This window comes from Erythrolamprus reginae, chromosome 5, assembly GCF_031021105.1.
Source record: "Erythrolamprus reginae isolate rEryReg1 chromosome 5, rEryReg1.hap1, whole genome shotgun sequence".
Lineage (NCBI taxonomy): Eukaryota > Metazoa > Chordata > Lepidosauria > Squamata > Dipsadidae > Erythrolamprus > Erythrolamprus reginae.
Genome location: NC_091954.1, coordinates 45,652,800 through 45,673,690, shown reverse-complemented (window position 1 = coordinate 45,673,690; position 20,891 = coordinate 45,652,800). Strand labels below are relative to the sequence as shown.

Here is a 20,891-nt window from a genome sequence, read left to right as displayed (position 1 = left end):
CAAAAATATTTTATTATCAAATGCAGATTTTGATGGCCTGGTGCTTGCTGCCCTTTTTCTTCCTGTTGTGGAATTCATATATAACTTGTTAATAAAGAATTTAGGAATAAGGCATTGGTTTCTTATTTAGCATTCTTGGCTTCCTACATGTAATAGTGAGTTTGCTAAATATGAGCTTTAGCTTACTTTTTGAATTGCACAGTATTGCTCTGTTGTATTTGTATCTTGTATTTACCATGGTTAGCAAATCTAAATAACTTGTTTTTCTTCTATTAACAAATTCCAGAAAACGTGATTAATTTGATATTTCTTTCAATACAATAAAACAAAATACACAGTGATCCTTATATCAAAGTACTGAATTTTTTTCAATATGGGGAGACAAAACATTGTGTGTTTCTCACTTTAATTAACCGATGACAAAATTGTTTTGCTTTATTGATTTCTTGGTATGTGTGAGTGAAAAGAAAGGGATGTTATTTTGATGGTATTTATTGTTGCTACTCTTGTTGACCTATTAGTGATAGTACCAGCTTATGCTTCAGAAAGGAAAAAAAAACAAGCATAAAAATTATACATAAATTTCAGTTCCAAAACTATCTGGTTGGACATACTGTCAAGTGCATCGCAAAAGTATTACAATGCTGTTAAGAATAAAAGTGTTTTGTAGAGCAAATTGAAATGTACTTGAATATTATTTTGTTCATTTCTTTTGAGACACGCTCGCGCAATTCCCCGTTCTGTGCATACACAACACACACACACGCATACACACACACATGGGGGGGGGGAGAGAAACTCTGAATCCCAGGGCAAAATCTTAGCTGATTAAAGAATAGGGCAACTTTGAATCAGTACTGACAGAGCTTAACCTAAGAATATGCATAATAACCATCTCAACTCTTCCAACTCTATGCAATACTGATGTCATCCCATTGAAAAGCAAAGCAGAGCGGGTACAGGTGATAGGGAGAGGGTGAAAACAAGAAAGGAGGAGAGGAAGAAGCAGAAACAGAGAGATGCTAGATGGCCTCATCAGGTGTGTGGATTATTTCAAATAAAATTCAGATGAAGGGCAAGAAATTCCTCAATCTAAAAACTTTGCTCAGACATTAGAGCAATTCATACAGCTACTAATTAAATTCTTGATAGTTATTCAGTCAATAAACCATGTACAAAAAATTCTGTGAGTAAGGCAAATAAGAAAACTTTTTTTAAGATTACATGCACGGAAAAATAGAACATAGCCTCCACAGTCTTCTTTTCTCTTAGATAATGTTAGGAATTGTTTTGAACACTGCAATGGGTAAATGGAGAATATAATAATATATAGTTGAGGTAACTTGCTGTTAAGGCTTCTGTCTGCTCCTGGCTGTTGTACTTACAACAATACAGAGATGTTAATTTTCTGACCAGCAATTATAAGCAAATATCTTTGGAAGGCAATTAGTTTAAACTACTTCAGTGGAACCATGAATCCATGTATAAAATCTAATGAAACCAGCATAGTTTAAATGGATACACAGAATAAAAAAAGACTGTTTCACCATAAAGCCAAAAAATGAAGGAGACATTAAGAAAATACAACCATCTCCAATAGTACACAGTTTAATAGAGGATTTCCCAATCTGATGATTTTTAGATATGTCGGGAAATTGAGGATTATTAGATTTGAAATTAAAATATACATAGGACATAAGTCAGTTATGGCAAACCTATGGCACGGGTGCCACAGGCAGCATGTGGAGCCATATCTGCTGGCACATGAGCCGTGGCCCTAGCTCAGCTCCAACATGCATGTGTGCCCATCAGCTGATTTTTGGTTTGCACAGAGGCTGTGGGAGGGGTTTTTTGGTTTACAGAGAGCCTCTGGGGGGATGCAGGAGGGCATTTTTACCCTTCCTCTGCTCCAGGAAAGCCTTTGGAGCAGTGTTCCCTCTAATTTTTTGGGGGGGAGGGTGGAAAAGTATAGTGTCTGAGCGGCAGTCCCTTTGGGACTGGGATGCAAACAAATAAATAAATAAATAAATAAATAAATAAATAAATAAATAAATAATAAATAAATAAATAATTGACAGATAGATAGATAAATAAATAAATAAATAAACAAATAAATAACCCACCCTGTTTTGCCTCAGAGAATTTCAAAATAAAATACTGTACTGTGTGTCTATAACAGTGAGCTCATAATAGGGCAACTCTATCAATATCAAAATGCCACTTAAATAGTTGAGCTAGTTTCAAAATAGATTTTGATTTTCTTTCTCTCTTCTTTACTCCCATTCTTTTTCTTTCTCTTTTCCTTCCTCTCTTTTTTCTATCTCTTTCTCTCTCTTCCTCTCTCTCTCCTTCCCTCTCACTCTTTCCCTCTCGGCTTCTGGGCAGGTTTGGAAAACACTGAGTTGATGATGATTTTTAAGTGAGCGATTGCTCACTGCTCAGCTTAGAGGGAACTATGCTTTGGAGCCTGGGGAGTGCGAAACACGAGCCACCGGAAATTGGGAAACAGGCCATTTCTGGACTCCATAGGCCGTCTGGGGGTGGAAAAGCTGTTTTTGCCCTCCCCAGGCATTGAATTATGGACGTGGACACTCATGCATGCACAATAACGTGTGCACACAGTCTTTTGGCACCCGAAGGGAAAAAGGTTCGCCATCTCTGACATAGATAAATATGTCCTAGATACCCTTCTCCAAGATTATCCCTCCTTCCCTTCCCCTTAAAAATAGATGAAATTACAGTTTTCTAGTAAAACTATGGTTCACTTACAAGCATGCCTTCTAACTACACAATCTGAAATATAACACATCTTTTAACACCAACACATAAATTGCTAAATGCTAACCAAACACTGAGAGTAATATGTGCAATGCAGTTGGCCTGTTAAAGAAAGAGATGCTAGTGAAAGACAGTAAACTGGGTCATATAGTCACCTGCTTAATCAGACCTGAAAGCACAATTAAAGAAAGTGTATAACAAGCAGGAAAAAGCTGGGGAAATGGTCATGCCTGACTATCAAGAACCATTTTGACAGCAGAAAGCTTAGGAAAATGGTGCTGTCTCTTTCATAAATCTATAGTTCCTTACATAGGACTTTTGGAGGACAGAATTGTATGCATTAAAGAGTTCTAAACGCTTTACAAGTGGGGTCTTACCACTCTGCAAAGCTAAAATGCAGAATCATAAAGAAATGCAGAACTGTGACATTGCTTGTCATTGTTCCATCAACCCCTTGTTGGCTACGGCTGCCTTCTCCCTTACCATGAGAGGATTTGCATAAAAATGGAGCTCAGAAAATGCAGAGCCAATTAAAACTGAACCTCAACTTTATAAAAAAATCAGACGCAAACCGTTACAGCTTTCCATTGTACCAGAATCATCCAGTTAATCCACTTATCTCATAGGGATGAACTTAGTGTACCTGTTGCAGCTTCCAGTTCTATTCAAATGATGGGATTTTCTCACTCAATATGGCTTAAACTGCTTGAATATGTAAATAGACGGAAATCCCCCTGACAGCTTGTGTGGCTGAAGCTGCTTCTCAGGCTCTATTAGAACTAAGTTTGTTACATAGCATGAATGGAAAAGGTAGACAGAAATGGCTTCAAAACAACAGCTCTTTATTTGGCAACTATTTAAATCCAGCAAAGGCTCTGTCTAACAGCCAGCCTTTTATAGAGAGCTGCCAGATAATCTAGCCAATCACCAGTTAGTTTTTTCCCTCCGGAATGGAGGACTTGACTGAAGCCTATGTGCTTCCGTCTGATAATGTATCACCCTTCCCCTGTTAGTTGGACTAATCCAACATGTGATGCAATCTTGCAGATAGGCAGACTGCAGAATGCAGTCATTCAGACCTGCATAGCTCAGTCGAAGATGGGTGAGTGGTCAGGACAGATGAGCTTTTGGGAAGATCATGTGTGGAGAAAAATCTCCATAGCACCTTGATGACTGCCTCAACACTTGTAGTTCTGTCATGGTGGTGGTCATGAGGGCTATGTCTAACCACTTCAAATATGCGTCCATAGAGAGAGGGGTGGGGTCTAATGGCTGTGGCAGCAAGGAGCCTTTCTGCTGTCTTGGAAAGGCTGTGAATCCCCACCATCCAGGGGTTCTGGTCCTTTTGGACCAGACTGGATCCTCCCTGAAGGGGAGGTGATGCAAGGGACGCTACTGGGGTCTCGTGTGGGGCTGGAATGTCCCCTCCATATGAACCTGTCCAGTCTTGCACTGGCAGTGGTGTGAAGCTGGCCAGGCAGCCATACCTGAGCCGACATATACATGGAGACAACGCAACACCAGGATGAAAAGATGATCGGTAACATCTGGAAAGAGAAGAAGGAGTGCTTACAGAGAAAAAAAAATATTTAAATTTGGTGCTGGTGAGTGAAAATGGCCGAAATGGATTTTTGGACCTTTGTTTTTCACTTTGATTTGCAACGGAGCTAATAGTGCTGGAAAATTGAACCAGAAGTGGCTATTTTCCAATGGGGCGAATAGCAAAGGCTTCAGATATAGCAAACTGTCCAAGATTGTACTTCTAAGATATTCAATTGTCTATATATTCATTTTTTTTAAATTGGGAACTTTAAATTCTCGCTGTGGAGGCTATGTTTTTACCCTATATTTATTAAATGAAGAGGAATGCTATATACTGTACAGGAAGATTTGTAAATTTGTTATTTAGTGCCATCTTGTGGTTGGAGGAGATATTGCAACTAGTTGGCTTAAAGATGGCGGGGTTTTTTGTTATATGTTGACATTGCTGGAGCATATCTTATTTGTTTGGCCTTCAAACAAAGAGAGAAGAGGAGGCTATTAGCTATGGCATGGAAGGAAGAAAATATTTGAGATGGAACTGACTGAGTTGACTAAATAGCACATTGGATAACACATTGGATAATATTATTTCAAAAGAGGCTTGAGACACTTTAAGAACATATATATGAAAATACAGAAGACAGCAGTGCTGCAAAGAAGAGAAAGAGGACTGAGTTTTTCCACAAAGCTATAAATTATAAAAAGAAATGACTATGTAATTAAATGAATTGGAATTATTAATGATTTAACTCTATTGGAATTTATTATTGAAAAGGAAATAAGAGAAAAAATGTTAAAATGGAATGATATGAATAATGAAGAGAAAATTGGAATGGTTATGATCATTATGGATGAGAAATTTGAAAATGGTTATGATAATTATGATTATTATGGTTATTATGATTATTATGGATGAGAAAATTGAAAATGGTTATGATTATTTTTGGATGATTAATATTTTTAATATTTTTATTGACTATTTGAATTATAAATTTATTATGTGATTTATAGTTATAAATAAAATGGGAGGAAAGGGAAAAGGGATATTATTAAAGGAGGATTAATATGGAATAAGAACTAGTATTGACTGCAACAAAAAGTTAAATTAAATAATTTAGGGAAGATTATTACACTGAGTTTGATAGTATAGAATATATAGAATATAGAATAGGGAAAATATATAGATTAAGGAAGATTATCACGCTGCAATTGGCAGTGAAAACAATTAGAATAGGGAAGATTATTACACTGGGTATGACGGCGATGTATAGATTAGGGAAGATAATTGCACTGGGATTGGCAGTGAAATTTATAGATTAGGAAAGATTATTACACTAAGAACGATAGTGGAAAATATGTAGATTAGGGAAGATTATTATTTTATTGGGATTCTCAAGGGAAGATATCTTTTGTGAAAAGTAAATAGAAAAGCATATTACATAATGACTATGATTTGTTAAATTAGAAATGTTATATTGGTATAATAAAAGAAATGAAAGGAATGAAGCACAGTTAATATGAAGTATATTTTAAATCTTTAATAAAAACCATTTCCCCTATGTGTATTGATAATGTTTTAATCAGATTAAGGTATGATGTGAATGGCTACTTTTTCTTTCCTTCCTGTAGTATAAAGAGAAGCAAATTTGGAAATTTATTCTTTGTTAAGGGCAGCTACGATAAAATGTGGGTATAAAAAGCAGAAATGAGAATCTAAGAAATGGGCTGAAGCACGACGGCATAGTTTTGGTAAAAACAGCAAATAGACAATAGAAATTTGGATAGCTATAGCATTTTGAATTCAAATGAAAGCGAAAAATAATATCTGAAATCCGGATGATAGTATTTGAAAAGGAGGTAGCATAGGATGAATGATGTGTTCCAGAACAATTGGATAAATAATTAGGAAACTTTGATTAAGAATTTGACATTTGATATTATATTGTATTGTACTTTAATTTGTGGTATGTGAATTTGAATCACTGTAAGGTGTGGGGAAAAAATTATACCCCCCTAAAAGCATGTGTCCATGACTACGAGGAAAGTTTTCCCATGAAATCAATGTGTACTCTGGACAAGACTGTCTTCAGCTTTGTGTGTGGGCATCAGTGGAGGAGCTGGTCTGAATTCCTGATATGGATAGCAGGTCGCCATCGATTCAGTAATGTCCTGGTCCATGTTAGGCCACCATACATAGCTCCTACCAAGGCTTTCATCCAGACAGTCCCCAGATGGCCTATGGAAGCAATGCTTCCAATATTTGCAAAACATAGTTTCTGTGGAATAGTCACTCAGTCCCCTATAGAAGGAAACCCCACAATACAGATGGTTTATTTTGTTTAGTCATAAACATTTTAAATTCAGACGCATGGAACCTTTTGTTCACCACTTCAACACTCAGTGCAAAACTTCAGCAATTATTTTGTTCTTGGTAGAGTGGCATGTAATCTCTAGTGAAGTTATTGGGCCACAGTCCAAGCAGGTGTAGGGTCTTCCAATAACTCTATCAGGGGACAGTGGCTGAGGGTGATGGCATGCCCCAAAGACCTGTCCAGGCCAGCGTATTAGCCAGTAGCTATAGGCAGCCAGAAAAATAGCTCAATTAAATAGCAAGCCAGGCGTGGGATGGTGTCTTGCGATAATTCTCAGAAGCAGCTTGTGGTCAGTGATCAAGTCAAATTGGTGCCTATACATATAGTCATGCAAGCGCTTGATTCCAGTTACCGCAGCCAGCACTTCTCTGTCCAATTGACTTTAGTTGTGCTTTGTGGTGGACAGAGTCCTAGAATAAAAGGCAATGGGTGCCTCTTTATTTGGCAACTATTTACAATCCAGCAAACGCTCTATCTGACAGTCAGCCCTTTTATAGGGAGATGCCAGACAGTCTAGCCTATCAGCAGTCAGTATTTTCTCTTTAAAAACCTATTTGCTTCAGTCTGAGTATGTAACAAAGGTAATAAAAAGGAAAGTGGTTGTTTACTGCTCCAAATGCCATAGAAACAAAAAACATTTATTTACAAATCTTCTGCATGCTTGCTCAGATAGAGTGAAGATAAATTCCAGAGAAACAGAGATTTCAAACATTAACTTTTAAGGTAGTAGGCCTTCAGAAAGAGAGGGGAATGCAAAATGAACTGTTGGAAGAAAATTCCAGTCCAATTCCAAGCCAGGTGCTGGAAATAAAATGGAAGCTAATTGGGAAGAAGGACTCTGCTTATTGATGAGCAGACACAAACACAGCATGCAGTTCTGGGACAGCTGACAAATTAGCTTGATGAGTGCAAGGATTTTTATAGAGTTTACAGTGTTTTGTAAGTTTGGGGTTTGTTGTGTGTGCTTTTATTATTTGATTGGTGGTGCGTTGATCCTATCATGTCCTAAAAGTCATGCCCTCTCTTTCTTAATCCCATAACCTGGAGCTGAAGGCCTGGATTTCTTAATGGGCACAAAATCTCCATCTCTAAAGACTTCAGGCATCTGCTGGAGGCTGTTGGGGCCTGCTTTCTGCCTTTTCTCCATTTCTCCCTTGGGGAAATATATTCTTCTTCTATTAATATTTCCCCAAAATGTTTCCTTCTTTTTTGGGGGGGGGGAGCTTCCCGAAAAGCGAAATGAAAAAAAAAAGTAACATGAATTTAAAGATCTTTTAGGATAGAAAGAAGAAGGTCATGATAACTTTAGAGAGAGTTAAAGTATAATTGTACGCCACTTGTATCTTCTGTTTTTTTAAAAAAAAATCCTCCATTTTGCTTTCTTGCACTTTTTGCTCTTTCACCCCTCGTTTTATATAATTTTTATCTTCTTTTTTAAAAGATTCAATAAAAACATATTACAAAACAAAGAATGAAAGTAGGAAGCAGATAAATTCATGAACCAGGAACTGAACTATAGATGTCATGTCTAAAAGACTACATAATATATATTTCTGTTATTGTGAAGCATATTTATTTATGCTGTGGCCATTTAAAAAGCCATATTTTATTATAGTACATCAGTAGATGTATCTGATCTTGTGGAGATATGGCAAATCATTGCAAATGCATTCCATCCATTTATGTATTATGAAATTTATGACTTATGATTAGAAGAAATGATTATAAATTTATCCTATTACAAGGGATTGTTTTTGATAAACTCTTTGAAACTCTTCTGAGTTTGTGATTACTTATATCACATACGGAATGACAATAGGTAACAATCACCTGGCAGGCAAAAGTGTGTGATAGAACAGCCTTCAACACCTTTCCTGGCTTTTTAAAAACATCCCTCTTATTGTTCGCAGTGAGAGCCCCATTGTGTACGCGTTCAGGATGCAGCAGAAGATTCGGGGGGGTAGGGTGAACTCCATTTTGTACTCAGGCCTTTCTCAGCCAAGGTCACAGCGTTTCTATCACCCTGTAACTCAAAGGAAGAAACATCCAGCATAACCTTCTTGCTTATGTCTGAGAACATTTCCACATGACCTGATAAATTCAGTTTGAAAATGCCTGAGCAACCATTTTTGGACCACATAAATGGGTTTTGTTATAAAGTTTATTAAAAGGTTTTAAAAGAACATAAAAGTTAACACAAAATAGCACAGAATAAAAAGGACAAAGGGAGGGAGCAGGGAGAGAGAGAAAAAAGAAAAACAGTTGCAAAAAGAGGATAAAAAGAAAAATTCTGATTTCTTTTGTAGCAAATACATGTATGATTACAAAATTATCTCTTAGGTTATGATGACACTACAAAAACTTCATTTTTTCTATTATCCTTTTTTTAAATCATCAAAACCACAAGAGTTTCACATCTTTTTTCTGTTTCATGTAAAAAGTCTATAAGGATCTTACAATCAGCCAACAGTGCAAAATACTATTTTTCAAGCCAATACAAAATTCCATTATGGAAAGTAACCACCAAGTTGATGATATATTTTCTAACATAGACACCTGATTGTGCAAACACCTAGAGTTTGCACAATCTACTATTTCTAACTGTCTGCTTTGTGTTATGCAAAACCCAATCAGGCTAGTTAGGTGAAGGTCCAGTGTATTCTGTGAATCCAATCTATTGGGTTATTCCAGTAAACCACGATTCACATTTTGTATGAATGCTGTCCTAGTGTTTTATCTTAACGAATTTCCTTCTTGAATCCCTTTCATCCCACCACATATTGTAAATGTATTTGTTTGTTTGTTTTGGGGATTTATATGCCAGCCCTCTGAGTACTCGGGGCAGTTTATAACATAAAAATACAACAGAATGCAATAGCTAAATCCAATTAATTAAAACAAGCAAACAATCTAAAATCCCCAGTTAAGTTAAAAATCAATCTTACCCATTCGGACAACAGCCATACAAACACTTGTCGGCCAGGGAGCTAAGATCTAATCGCCCCAAACCTGGTGGCATAAATGAGTCTTAAGACTCTTGCAGAAGGCAAGGAGAGTGGGAGCAGTGCAAATCTCCAGGGAGAACTTATTCCAGAGGGCAGGGGCCTCCACGGAGAAGGCTCTTCTCCTAGGCCCTGCCAAGCGACATGGTTGATGGGACCTGGAGAAGGCTGACTGTGTGGGACCTAACCGGTTGCTGGGACTCATAGGGCAGAAGGCAGTCCCACAAGTAATCTGGCCCAAAGAATAGGTTTTTTTTCCTATCAAGTAAGCTGGAATTGTATAAAACAACATTGTTTGACAGATGGGACCCGGAGAAAGCCGATCCTCTGGGCCCTTATTGGTCACATTGAGGTATGAGGCAGGAGGCGTTTACATAAATAGTCTGGCCCTGAGCCATTTAGGGATTTTAAGCTCTAAATGGAATAACTTGGAATATTATTTTTCTTTCAGATGGTAGGTACAAGTAACTTAACATTTGCAGTAAATGCATACAAGTATTCAAGTTGTAAAGATTTGTAACAATTTGGATCATACAATGTTACTGGCCAGAGCTGAATGATTTTAAAGGCCTCTTCATATCAATGTTGTCACTTTAATCACTTGGTGGCTCCATGCTGGTCATGAAGTTGCGTCCTTGCCATCTTTCCACTTAGCAAGAATAAAAGCCAACCTGTGGCCAATTAGTTGCATATAAATGTGATTCTGTGACATTTTTGTTTCCAAAGTCTTAGTATAAAATGATAGTTGAGGCAATGACTAGCAATAAAGATAAGGAATGTGGCTGTGCAATTGTGAATTTTGTTTCCACCTGGAAGAATCATAAAAGAGAATTTTAAAAATCCATGCTCAGGTATATGTGCTAGATTTCCATCTTTGGGAAATTAGCATTCTACATGAATCACTTATTGCCTTCTGAAAAATAAATTAATATAATTCATGTTTTCTTACAGACTCTTCAGGCTATATGCTGTATTAATTATCTGGTTCTCAACAATGAATATTAACAGCTGCTATCCAACTATCACATCTATAGTAAGTAAGAACATTTCCATGCTTAGAGTTGCAGTGTGTTATTACTTTTAAAACCATCATGTCAAGCTACTTTAAATTCCAGTATTATCGAATGTTTAATCCTCTTTATGTAACTCGTAATACATCTTTACATGTACCTTGCTTTATTAAGCTTTTTTTTTGCATTGCTGTAAAAATTGCACTAATCTTGCATTTATTGATTTCCATCTATGTAAATTATAGTTACTTTATCTGAAGTATGCTGTTCTAATGACTAAAGCATGAAACTGGGAATTAAGATATGCAGTACTATATATACTTGCTTTCCTACTGTTTTTGGTACATCTACCGTAATTTTCGCTCCATAAGACGCAGGTTTTTTCCTCCCAAAGTAGGATGAAAAATCAGCCCCGTCTTATGGAGCGAAGATGCAGGCAGGGGGGGGAGGCTGCGAACTCCGAAGCGCCATCCCGCCGGCTGGCTGGCTAGCTGCTGCCTGGCCCCCTCCCTCCCGAAGGAGGGTCTCCCTCCGCACCACCAGCGGCGCTCCCCCACCAGCCAGCCAGCCAAGCCCCGCGCCCGCCGGAACCGGCTCCTCGCTCTCCCCCCGCCGCCCGCCGCATTTGCAGGAGGTGGGGAGGGTCGGGCGGCCCGCCAAGGCCAGGAGGGACGCCGCTGCCCCCCCTTCCCTCTCTCCGCCCGCCGCTGCGCCTCCTTGACGCCGAGAGGAAATGCCGGCAAAGGTTTTTCTCAGCGGAGGCCGGCGAAGGTGATATTCAATGTCGGGGGCGCACGGGTGGTTGCGCGCGCTCCCTATCTCCCTGCTAGCCCACTCGGAATATTCAAAATAAGAAAAGCCTTTGCCGGCGAAGGTTTTTCTTATTTTGAATATTCCGAGTGGGCTAGCAGGGAGATAGGGAGTGCGTGCAACCGCCCGTGCGCCCCCGACATTGAATATCACCTTTGCCGCCGGCCCCGCCTCTCCTACAACCTCCTTGCTGAGAGCCCAGGACGAAAGTGCTCTCGGCAAAGGTGAGGCAGGCAGGGCATGCGCACGTCACCGCTGAGAAGAACGGAGAGAGAACGAGAGTGAGTGAGAGCAACAGACAGCAAGATAGAGAGAAAGTGAGAAAGAGAGAGTGAGAGAAAGGGGGGAGAGAAAGAGATAGCAAGAGAGAGAACAATAGAAAGAAAGAGCGTGAGAAAGAAAACAAGAGAGAAAGAGTGAGAGAGAGAGAAAGCAAAAGAGACAGAAAGAAAACAAGAGAGAGAAAGTGAGAAGAAGAGAGAGAAAGAGGGGGAGAGAGAGAGAAAGAGAGAGGGGGAGAGAGAGAAAGAGAGGGAGAGGGAGAAAGAGAGTGGGAGAGGGGAGAGAGATAGCAAGAGAGGGAGAGAGAGAAAGAGAGAGGGAAAGGGGGAGAGGGGGGAGAGAAAGGGAGAGGGAGAGGGGGTAGAGATAGCAAGAGAGGGAGAGAGAGAAAGAGAGAGGGAAAGGGGGAGAGAGGGGGGAGAGAAAGAGAGAGGGAGGGAGAGAGAGGAGATAAAGGAAGAGGAGAGAGAGAAAGGAAGAGAAAGAAAGAAAGAGGGATAGATAGAAAGAGAGAGAGAGTGAGAGATGCTCAGTGAGCCTTTCTTTGAAGTTACCTGTCTTTCTTTCTTTCTTTCTTTCTCTCTTTCTTTCTTTTTCTCTCTTGCTCTCTTGCTCTTTCATTCTTTTTTCTTTCTCTTGCTTTCTTTCTTTCTCTTGCTTTCTCTCCTTCCTTCCCTCCTTCCATTTCTTTCATTCCCCCTCTCTATTTTTATTTCTCTTTCATTTTCTTTCTTTCTCTCTTTCTTGCTTTCTTTCTTGCTCTTTTTCTTTCTCTCTTTCTTGATTTCTTTCTTGCTCTTTTTTGTTCTCTCTTTTATCTTCCCTTCCTCTATTTCTTCTTTTCTTTCTCCTTCCTACCTTCTTCCCTCCCTCCCTTCAGTCCTTCCTCTCTTACTCTCCCCTTTCATAAGTTTCCTTGCTTCCTTCCTCTGTTCCTGTCCCTTCCCCCTTTCTTTCTTTCCTTCCTTCCTTCCTTTCCTCCCTCCATTTCTTGCTTTCCTTTTCCTTCCTCCCTTCTTTCCTCCCTCACTCCCTTCTTCACTCCTTCCTCTCTTCCCTTTTTGGCTCAAAATATTTTTTTTCTATTTTCCTCCTCTAAAATCTAGGTGCGTCTTATCAGCAGGTGCGTCTTATAGAGCGAAAAATATGGTAACTTTTGCAATCTTATTTAAATTTAAATCAATAGTCTTTCAACAAAGCTTCTTCCCATATATGATATGGTTTATTTAAAACCATAAAATCAAACTATATCATTTAAATATGCACATATATGATATGTGTATATTTAAAACTATAAAATCAAACTAAACTATTAAAATTAGGTTCCAATAAAAATGTTGAAATGTTCTAATTAATTGGGTGGCAGATCAAATTTTTGAAAAGAAGGAATGGTTATCTACAAATGTTGAATATATGATGAATTTTCAAAAATAAAATACTGTATGAAGTTATGTTGATGCCAATATAAATGATTAAATGATACTGAGAACACAGCACATCGTTGGGTATTATTTGGTAATCTTAAAAGTCTGCATTGGTGGATTTAAACTTAAAATGATAAGTAGTATAACATTTCTAGTAGTATAACATTTCTAGTTTTTCCCCAAATATAGTCAAATTATTATATACAGTTGCGACTTTCAGAAAATATAAAACATTACATTCACTTGCTTTCAATTGTTTAAAATTCATAGACTTATTCAGTAATCAAGCCTTCCTATTTGCTTCAGATTGACACCGATACAGTTGGTCTTATAACAGGTTTCGGCCACAGAGTGTCAATATTCAGTAGTATAATTAAATATAAATTATGTGCCAATTGTCAGAAAAAATACATGGGATGTTCCAATCATTACCTCTGAACCATGTCAAGTTTTTCTCACACTTCCTGCCAATTGTCAAAAAAAAAATATGTTTACAATTTTCATGATGCAGGCTTGTTTTCAGTGGTTGACACAAGTATATTTCCAGAGACAACCATGGGACAGATGCATTGATTTAAAAAATCAAGATGGTAGTTACAACTGTATGACAAAAACCCTTTTATACATGAGTTGTGCATGTTGACATGAGATATACTTAAGTGTGATTGTAATAGTTGTTATTTAGCAGAATTCAAATATGATAACATCTTTTCATCTATAAAGTAGATAACGAACAGAGCAACAGTGAAACCAAATTCCTAGAAATTTGCTTATTAGATCTAATCCTCATGCAGCAGATACAATTTATCTGAAACACAATATGTTTCTTTGGATACAGAGTGAAACAAAGAAATTATCCATGAATGAAAAGAAATAATCACTAAAAAGCATAAACATTATTCAGTATGGTTATAAATACTTTAGAACTTCCAATTAGAACATATTTTAATGATAATTAAGTTCTGCTTGTTTCTTCATTTCCCATTACTATAAAATTTAATCTAGAGTTCCTTGCTGTCTCCGGGCATGTATACTATTATAACAAAATAGTTTCTTTAGGGAGATTGATCACTCATTTTATACAGAATCTAATTAAACAAAAATTGAATTTTGCTTTGCTGTTTTCTACTAAATATTTTCATCCTTTGAGATGAAGTCATAGTTAGACATGGCATCACAGAAAAGAAGGCTTATAATTTAAAACGCTACAGAAATTTTTTCGTAAAGTCCCAGATTTAATCCCTGGAGATACAGGGAAAGGCTCCTTTATACGAAGGATAAAGCTAGAAATGATGTTGATTGCTATTTTCATACACATGTTGGAAAACTGTCAATGGCATATTGACATGTACATGAAAAAGAATCAGGATCAGAGCAAAGGATGTTCCTATAAAAATAAGGATGTTCCTTTAAAAATAAGCTTTAAGTGTCAAATATAAAACAATATATGTGGATACCTGCATAATGTTGTATTTTTATTTGTATATTTATTTGTATGTTTATATTTATATTAGAGGTGGAAACCTTTTGAAAGTTGTATGCTATGTAATTTCATGATAATGTATGCCAATTAGTGTACATTCAAAGAAGAGAATAGAATGCTTTATTGGCCAAGTGTGATTGGATATATAAGAAATTTGTCTGTGATGAGAGTAAAGTATTCTATTCTATTCTATTCTATTCCATTCCATTAATCCCAATGGCAACGGAATATAAGAGATATAAAAATAGATAGATAGATAGATAGGCAAAAAAAAACCCCACCCCTCAATATTATACAGTATTTCAGTTTCTCTAAATTGTGCTATTAAATAAATGTAAATGATCCATATATTGTGGGAGAGGGGGCAAAACAGCAAGCATTAGCCAATTGCTGCCATTTGGTGGCATTTTACTGCCCAGGGATGATAGCTGTGGGTCCAATCTAAACAATAAAAACATTATTTCATAAAGGAAGAAACAAGCAATTAGTTGGAGACAATTTCCTCTTGCAAAATCCTAGTTGACCAATAATAAAATAGAAAATAGTGTCTAGACACATGGAAATGACAGTGCTTAAACGTTACACTGCTGGAGCATTTAGCAACAACAGAAATATTTTTCTTGAGAGTTCAAAATGGGACATTTAGAAAACAAAATGAAGGGCAAACTACTGCTAAACCTCCAGTCTGTCTGTGTATTTATGCTGATTTTACGATGCTATCTTAAAATCTAATTACTAGGATGAAAGGCTGCAGGCTCCCAATTGAATTGGGTTTGTGATGGATTTCATCTTCCCAGGTGGGAACTCTTGCAAACTCACAATCAGAAATTTCTCATATCCAGAACGACAGAATTTCCTTTGGGCTAATCATAAGGAAATGGTTTTAAAATGGGGTCTTCCAAGAATTATTTGGACACATATCTTAACCTAATTTGTTGTACTTGAAAAGAAATTCATTTGTTTCATCTTATGGAAATTTATTTACTTATTGAATTCAATTTGGACTGCTCACAAATCTAGATGATTTGAAAACAAGCAGCAACAAATGAGCCACAAAGAGAACAGAAGATAAAGGGGAACAGAGCAAGAAAACTCAGCAAACATTTCACTACTTTGATAATTAGAATGAGCCTGGAATATTGCACCTTTTCACAATATTCTAATTTTCTAAGATGGTGGATTTGGGGTTATGACAAATCATGGCTTGAACTATCTTGCTTTGCATGTAATGAGTCTCTCTCATATATTAGTTTCACCTTTTAAAGTTACATTACTGAAATAAATGAACTTTCACATGATATTCTAATTTATGGAGTTTCACCTATATCTGTAGAGATTCACAATTATTTGCATTACTTATCTTCTGCCCATTCTACAGGTGAAACTCAAAATATTAGAATGGAGAGGTACACACTGCAAGATGCTTGAGATCCATTGTAAAGTTTCCATAGTCTGTATTGATTTGGGGAGCCATGTCATCTGCTGGTGTTGGTCCACTGTGCTTCATTAAGTCCAGGGTCAATGCAAGAGATTTTGGAGCACTCCATGTCACTATCCCTATATGGGGATAGTGACTTACATTTTCTAGCAGGACTTGGTACCTGCCCACACTGCCAAAAGCACCAAAACTTGCTCCATTGATTTTGGGATTACTGTCCTTGATTGGCCAGCAAACTTGCCTGACCTGAATCCAGTGATGGGCTCCTACAGGAACGGCCAGGAACGCAGTTCTGGTAGCAAAATTTGGAGATGTACCCCAGAGCACCCAATTTGCACTGAAAGATGTTGAAACAAAATGCATAAGCCACACCCACAGTGTGGTAGTAAAAAATTTTGGTAGCCCATCACTGCCTGAATCACATAGAGAATCTATGGGGCATTGGCAAGTGAAAGATGAGAGACATGAGACCGAACAATGCTGAAGGCATTATTATTGAAGCATCCTGGTCTACCATAACACTTCAGCAGTGCCATAGGCTGATAGCTTCCATACCACACCGTATTGAAGCAATAATTGCTGCAAAAGGGGCCCAAATGAATTACTGAGCACATATGTATGCTTATACTTTTCAGAGGTCCAATATTGTTCTATGTGCAATCCTTGTTTTATTGATTGCATGTAATATTATAATTTTATGAGATTGTGGATTTGGGGTTTTCATATACCCTATAATCCTCACAATTATGACAAATCACAGCTTGAACTATTTTGCCTTGCATGTTATGAATATCTCTCATACATTAAGTTTCACCTTTTTAGTTGCACTACTGGAATAAAGGAACATTTGCACAATATTCTAATTTTTCGAGTTTCACCTTTAAGCTGCCCAGAATTGCTTTTCAGTTATGGGCACATAAGTATGTATGTATGTATGTATGTATGTATGTATGTATGTATGTATGTATGTATGTAGGTATGTATGTATGCAGGTAAGTAAGTAAGTAAGTAAGTAAGTAAGTAAGTAAGTAAGTAAGTAAGTAAGTAAAACCGAATCTCTAAGCATGATGACTACAACTATCACAGTTGCTTCAGCATTAACATTGAAAGTGCTTGAATGGCCATGTGTCCTTTTTTACAAAGGATATTCCTTTATTTAATCTCCTTTCTGAGAAGTTGCCTGGTACAACATTTGTATTTCTTCTCATTATCAAGAATGATAATGAGAAGTAATATTGGACTTTGTCTTTCAGGAGGACTTGGGCAACAGGCTCAGATATACCTGATTGTGATCATCCTCATATTGCATTTCTCACTGTGTGATGGATGCCGAGTGGAAAAAAAAATGTGCATAAGAAGTTGTCATATACAACCACACGTTTCTCAGACTTCTGGTGACAAAAGCAATCCTGCATCATTATGATGCAAGCTCCATCCTTTTTATAAACATGTTGGGGTATCTTGTGCATCTAATAAAAGCAACAGAGCTTGCCTCATCACAATGCTGCAGTCTCACTTTTGTCCAAATTTTGACTAGTCTTGGCCGATTCTGTATGCAAAATATATCTTCTCTTTTATCCTCCCCCACCCCCACCCCATGGGGAGGGAAATGTGAATACTTCCATCTGTTCATACAATGCTCTATATGTTTCTGAGTTGCATTGGAAATACTCTGGCCAGTTCTTGGGCAACCCTTGAGTACAAACAATCTGTTTCCAAGAGCTCATTAAGCATTCTTTTTTCTTCCTTCTTGCTTGCACTGCAATCTCAGCAGAGTCCCCACTGCAACTATACACTCAATGTCCCAATGCCCTGCAGCTTTTGTCCTTAGGAAATTAAAAGGCTGGTGTAAGTCTGGAGCCATTTCAGTTGGGAACTTTGGCCTGGCACACTTTATGCTATTTTTAAAAATGTATTCTTAGCTGTGGAAATTTGGGAGTGGTAATTGCTTGAGGGATGCCTGCATGTAGCCGTAACAAATTCCTTACAGATTGTCAAAGTCATCATTTGTCTTTGCACTTCTACACCTGCACAGAAGGAGACGGGAGTTGCTGCCAAGTTGGCAGATAAAGATTAGGCGATGTGATGAACTTGTGGGTATGGCGACAAGGGCTTGAACTTTCAACTGGGTTGAGAAACCCCTGGGAATTCAAATTCAGGTTTCTCCCAGATATGCCAACATGGCTCTGCTAATAAATTGGAACAATGCTATGCTTTGGATTCCGATTTGATTTCCGATGCTATTTGGAGCCCTGACAGCTGATACAATCAACTTCCTGGTGTTGCTCATATGACTTCAAAGTCGGAAACAGAGAAATAAGAAATTGTAATTTGCCTGGGTCTCCCACCAAAATCAAGAGCCGTCCTTCCAGGAAGAATTACTTCTTATCTTAGAATCTCTTCGGGTTTTTTGCTTCCGAAGGAGAAGTCCAAATTTTGCGACTGGACATGAAGGCAATGGTTGGCTTTTCCTTCAAAATTCTTTGTCCTCAAATAAAATAATAAACTGTTGGACAGATATGTGTCTACGTGTATAAGAATGTGTATAAATTTCTAGTTTTGAATCACAAGAAATTGTATAGCATGTGCACAAATAATACACCTGTCCTGAACTTTCTGAAATCCCAAAGACAGAGTGGAAGGATCCACACAAAAAGTGCCTGTTCTGTATTCGCAAGTTGTAGTTATGTGAAGTTGATGTTCTTGGCAAGATTATTGCTGGATTATTATTCACATTTCCCACTCCTGTCCCACAACTGTTTTCAAGGACAGCCAAACAACAGCACCATTTGATTACAATATTATTGTATTATAATATAATAATTAGATTATTATATTATAAACTGTGCTAGCATCGCCAGATATTAAAACTCAACACTCAGTATCCCTGCTCAAGTGGTAATACAAATTCATCCATACCTTTTACAGCCTAAATAGATTTATCTATGCCTATGCGTGTGAGTATGGCTGTCCTACCCATATAAATTGGTAACTTATTTTCTCATCTATTTTTTAATCTTCAGAGGAATAATCCCCTTTATATGAATTGCCAGCTGCCCAGGAAATCTGATTGCCTCTTCCTGCTGTTTCTGAATGGCTGCGTAGCCAAGATGGATGGATCTGAAGAACTAGTTTTGTTCAGTTCCTTTCTGGAGAATTCTGATATTAAAAGATCTTTTTGAAATGGAGTTGGATCAGGAATTTAAAAAATATCCTTTCGAAGAGCCAAGTCATAAACAGCTGCCTAAAGAAATACTCACAAAGCAGAATCTATAAAGTTAAAATGGATGTGCTTAAAATTGTTTGTGGTGCATGAATGAATCCAATAAAACAAATGTATCAGTTTATTCATAATGAAAGCAGATGTTTACTTGAAATGGTGCAAGCCAAATGAAGCAAATGTGGTCATTCAAAACATTTCTAAGTTAGAATATTGTACAATTTTGCATTTATGTAAAAATGATTTTCAGCTTAATTTCGCCTGTTACAAATTTTATATTTACCCCTTCAGGATCTCAGGATGAGATAAACTTTATCTGATCCTTTAATTTCATTTCTACAACAGTCCTATGAAGTTGGTTGTGCTGAAAAATAGTATAGGGACTTACAGTGAAGGTTATAATTGCCAGGCTGAACATAGTTTTTCCCAATTCTGATCCCAGCATTAATGGATCTATACAGGATAGAAAATACAAAGTAAAGGAAGTGACTTTCCAAAAACTAAGTTTACTATAGCAATGTGGAATAAAATGGTTGTGGACCATTCAGTTAGAACACTGATACACGTAGTAGATGTGTCCTCAAAAGTATTTCATGGAATTTATGAATTTTAACAAATAAGTTTTGATTTTTATTTACAAACATTCTGTTGTAGAATTATATTTTTTTCTTTAGGGCAGTGTTTCTCAACCTTTCTAATGCCATGACCCCTTAATACAGTTCACAATGTTGTGGTGACCCCCAACTATACGTCTAGCACCAATTTTTCCAACAGATCTTTAAGCTTATTGGCAGGAAGATCAGAGGAATACACAAATTGTCTTTTCCCATAGTCTTAGGCGACCCCTGTGAAATGATCGTTCAACCCCCAAAGGGGTCCTAACCCACAGGTTAAGAACCACTGCTTTAGGATTTTTTTTATTTTTTGCAGTATAAACTTGGTTAGCTGTAAACATTCTAAACATTGTAGATTTTGTCATTATTAGTGTGACTTTTACGTTGTGGCAATTTCCTTAGAAAAATGATATAACAAACTCAGCATGCTTTTATAGAGATATTATAAAAGCATTTATTTGGTGTAGCAAACTTTGATATAAAATATGGAATAATTACAATATTTTAAATTTAAAAAAATGAAATGTTATTGGTAAAAATATGTGGATGCTGAAAAATAGCATTCATTTGTTTGGAATACAATACAATAATCAGTATAATTCATCAATACTGTATTTTATATGTATAAAGACAATGTACGTGTTTCATTTTTGTGTGGGGAGAGTTGTGGCAAAACAAAAGGGCCACAGTTTATATGTTTCTAGTGTACTTGAAGTCAGTATAGATAATTCAGTGTTCTGTATTTTGATTATTCAAATAGGTTTCAGATACTAGGGGTGGACAAAAAGATGTAAACAATTGACTTTTTGGCATCATAATGTTCAAATCAATCAAAACTTGACATATTTTAATGGTTTTTTTAGTTTTTATTTAAAATTCAGTTATTTGATATGTTTTTTAAAACTACCTTTTTTTT

The 20,891-nt window shown here is 37.1% G+C and overlaps 1 protein-coding gene across 1 annotated transcript in view; it reads left to right on the top strand.

The window, feature by feature from the left end:
- Positions 1 to 19,377, top strand: part of NPS (neuropeptide S) — a 79,203-nt gene extending 59,826 nt beyond the window's left edge. The window contains 2 exon segments of the mRNA XM_070754211.1: positions 10,646 to 10,727; positions 19,165 to 19,377. Of these exon segments, the coding sequence (XP_070610312.1) occupies positions 10,646 to 10,727; positions 19,165 to 19,377 (295 nt within the window).
- The last annotated feature ends 1,514 nt before the right edge of the window (positions 19,378 to 20,891 follow it).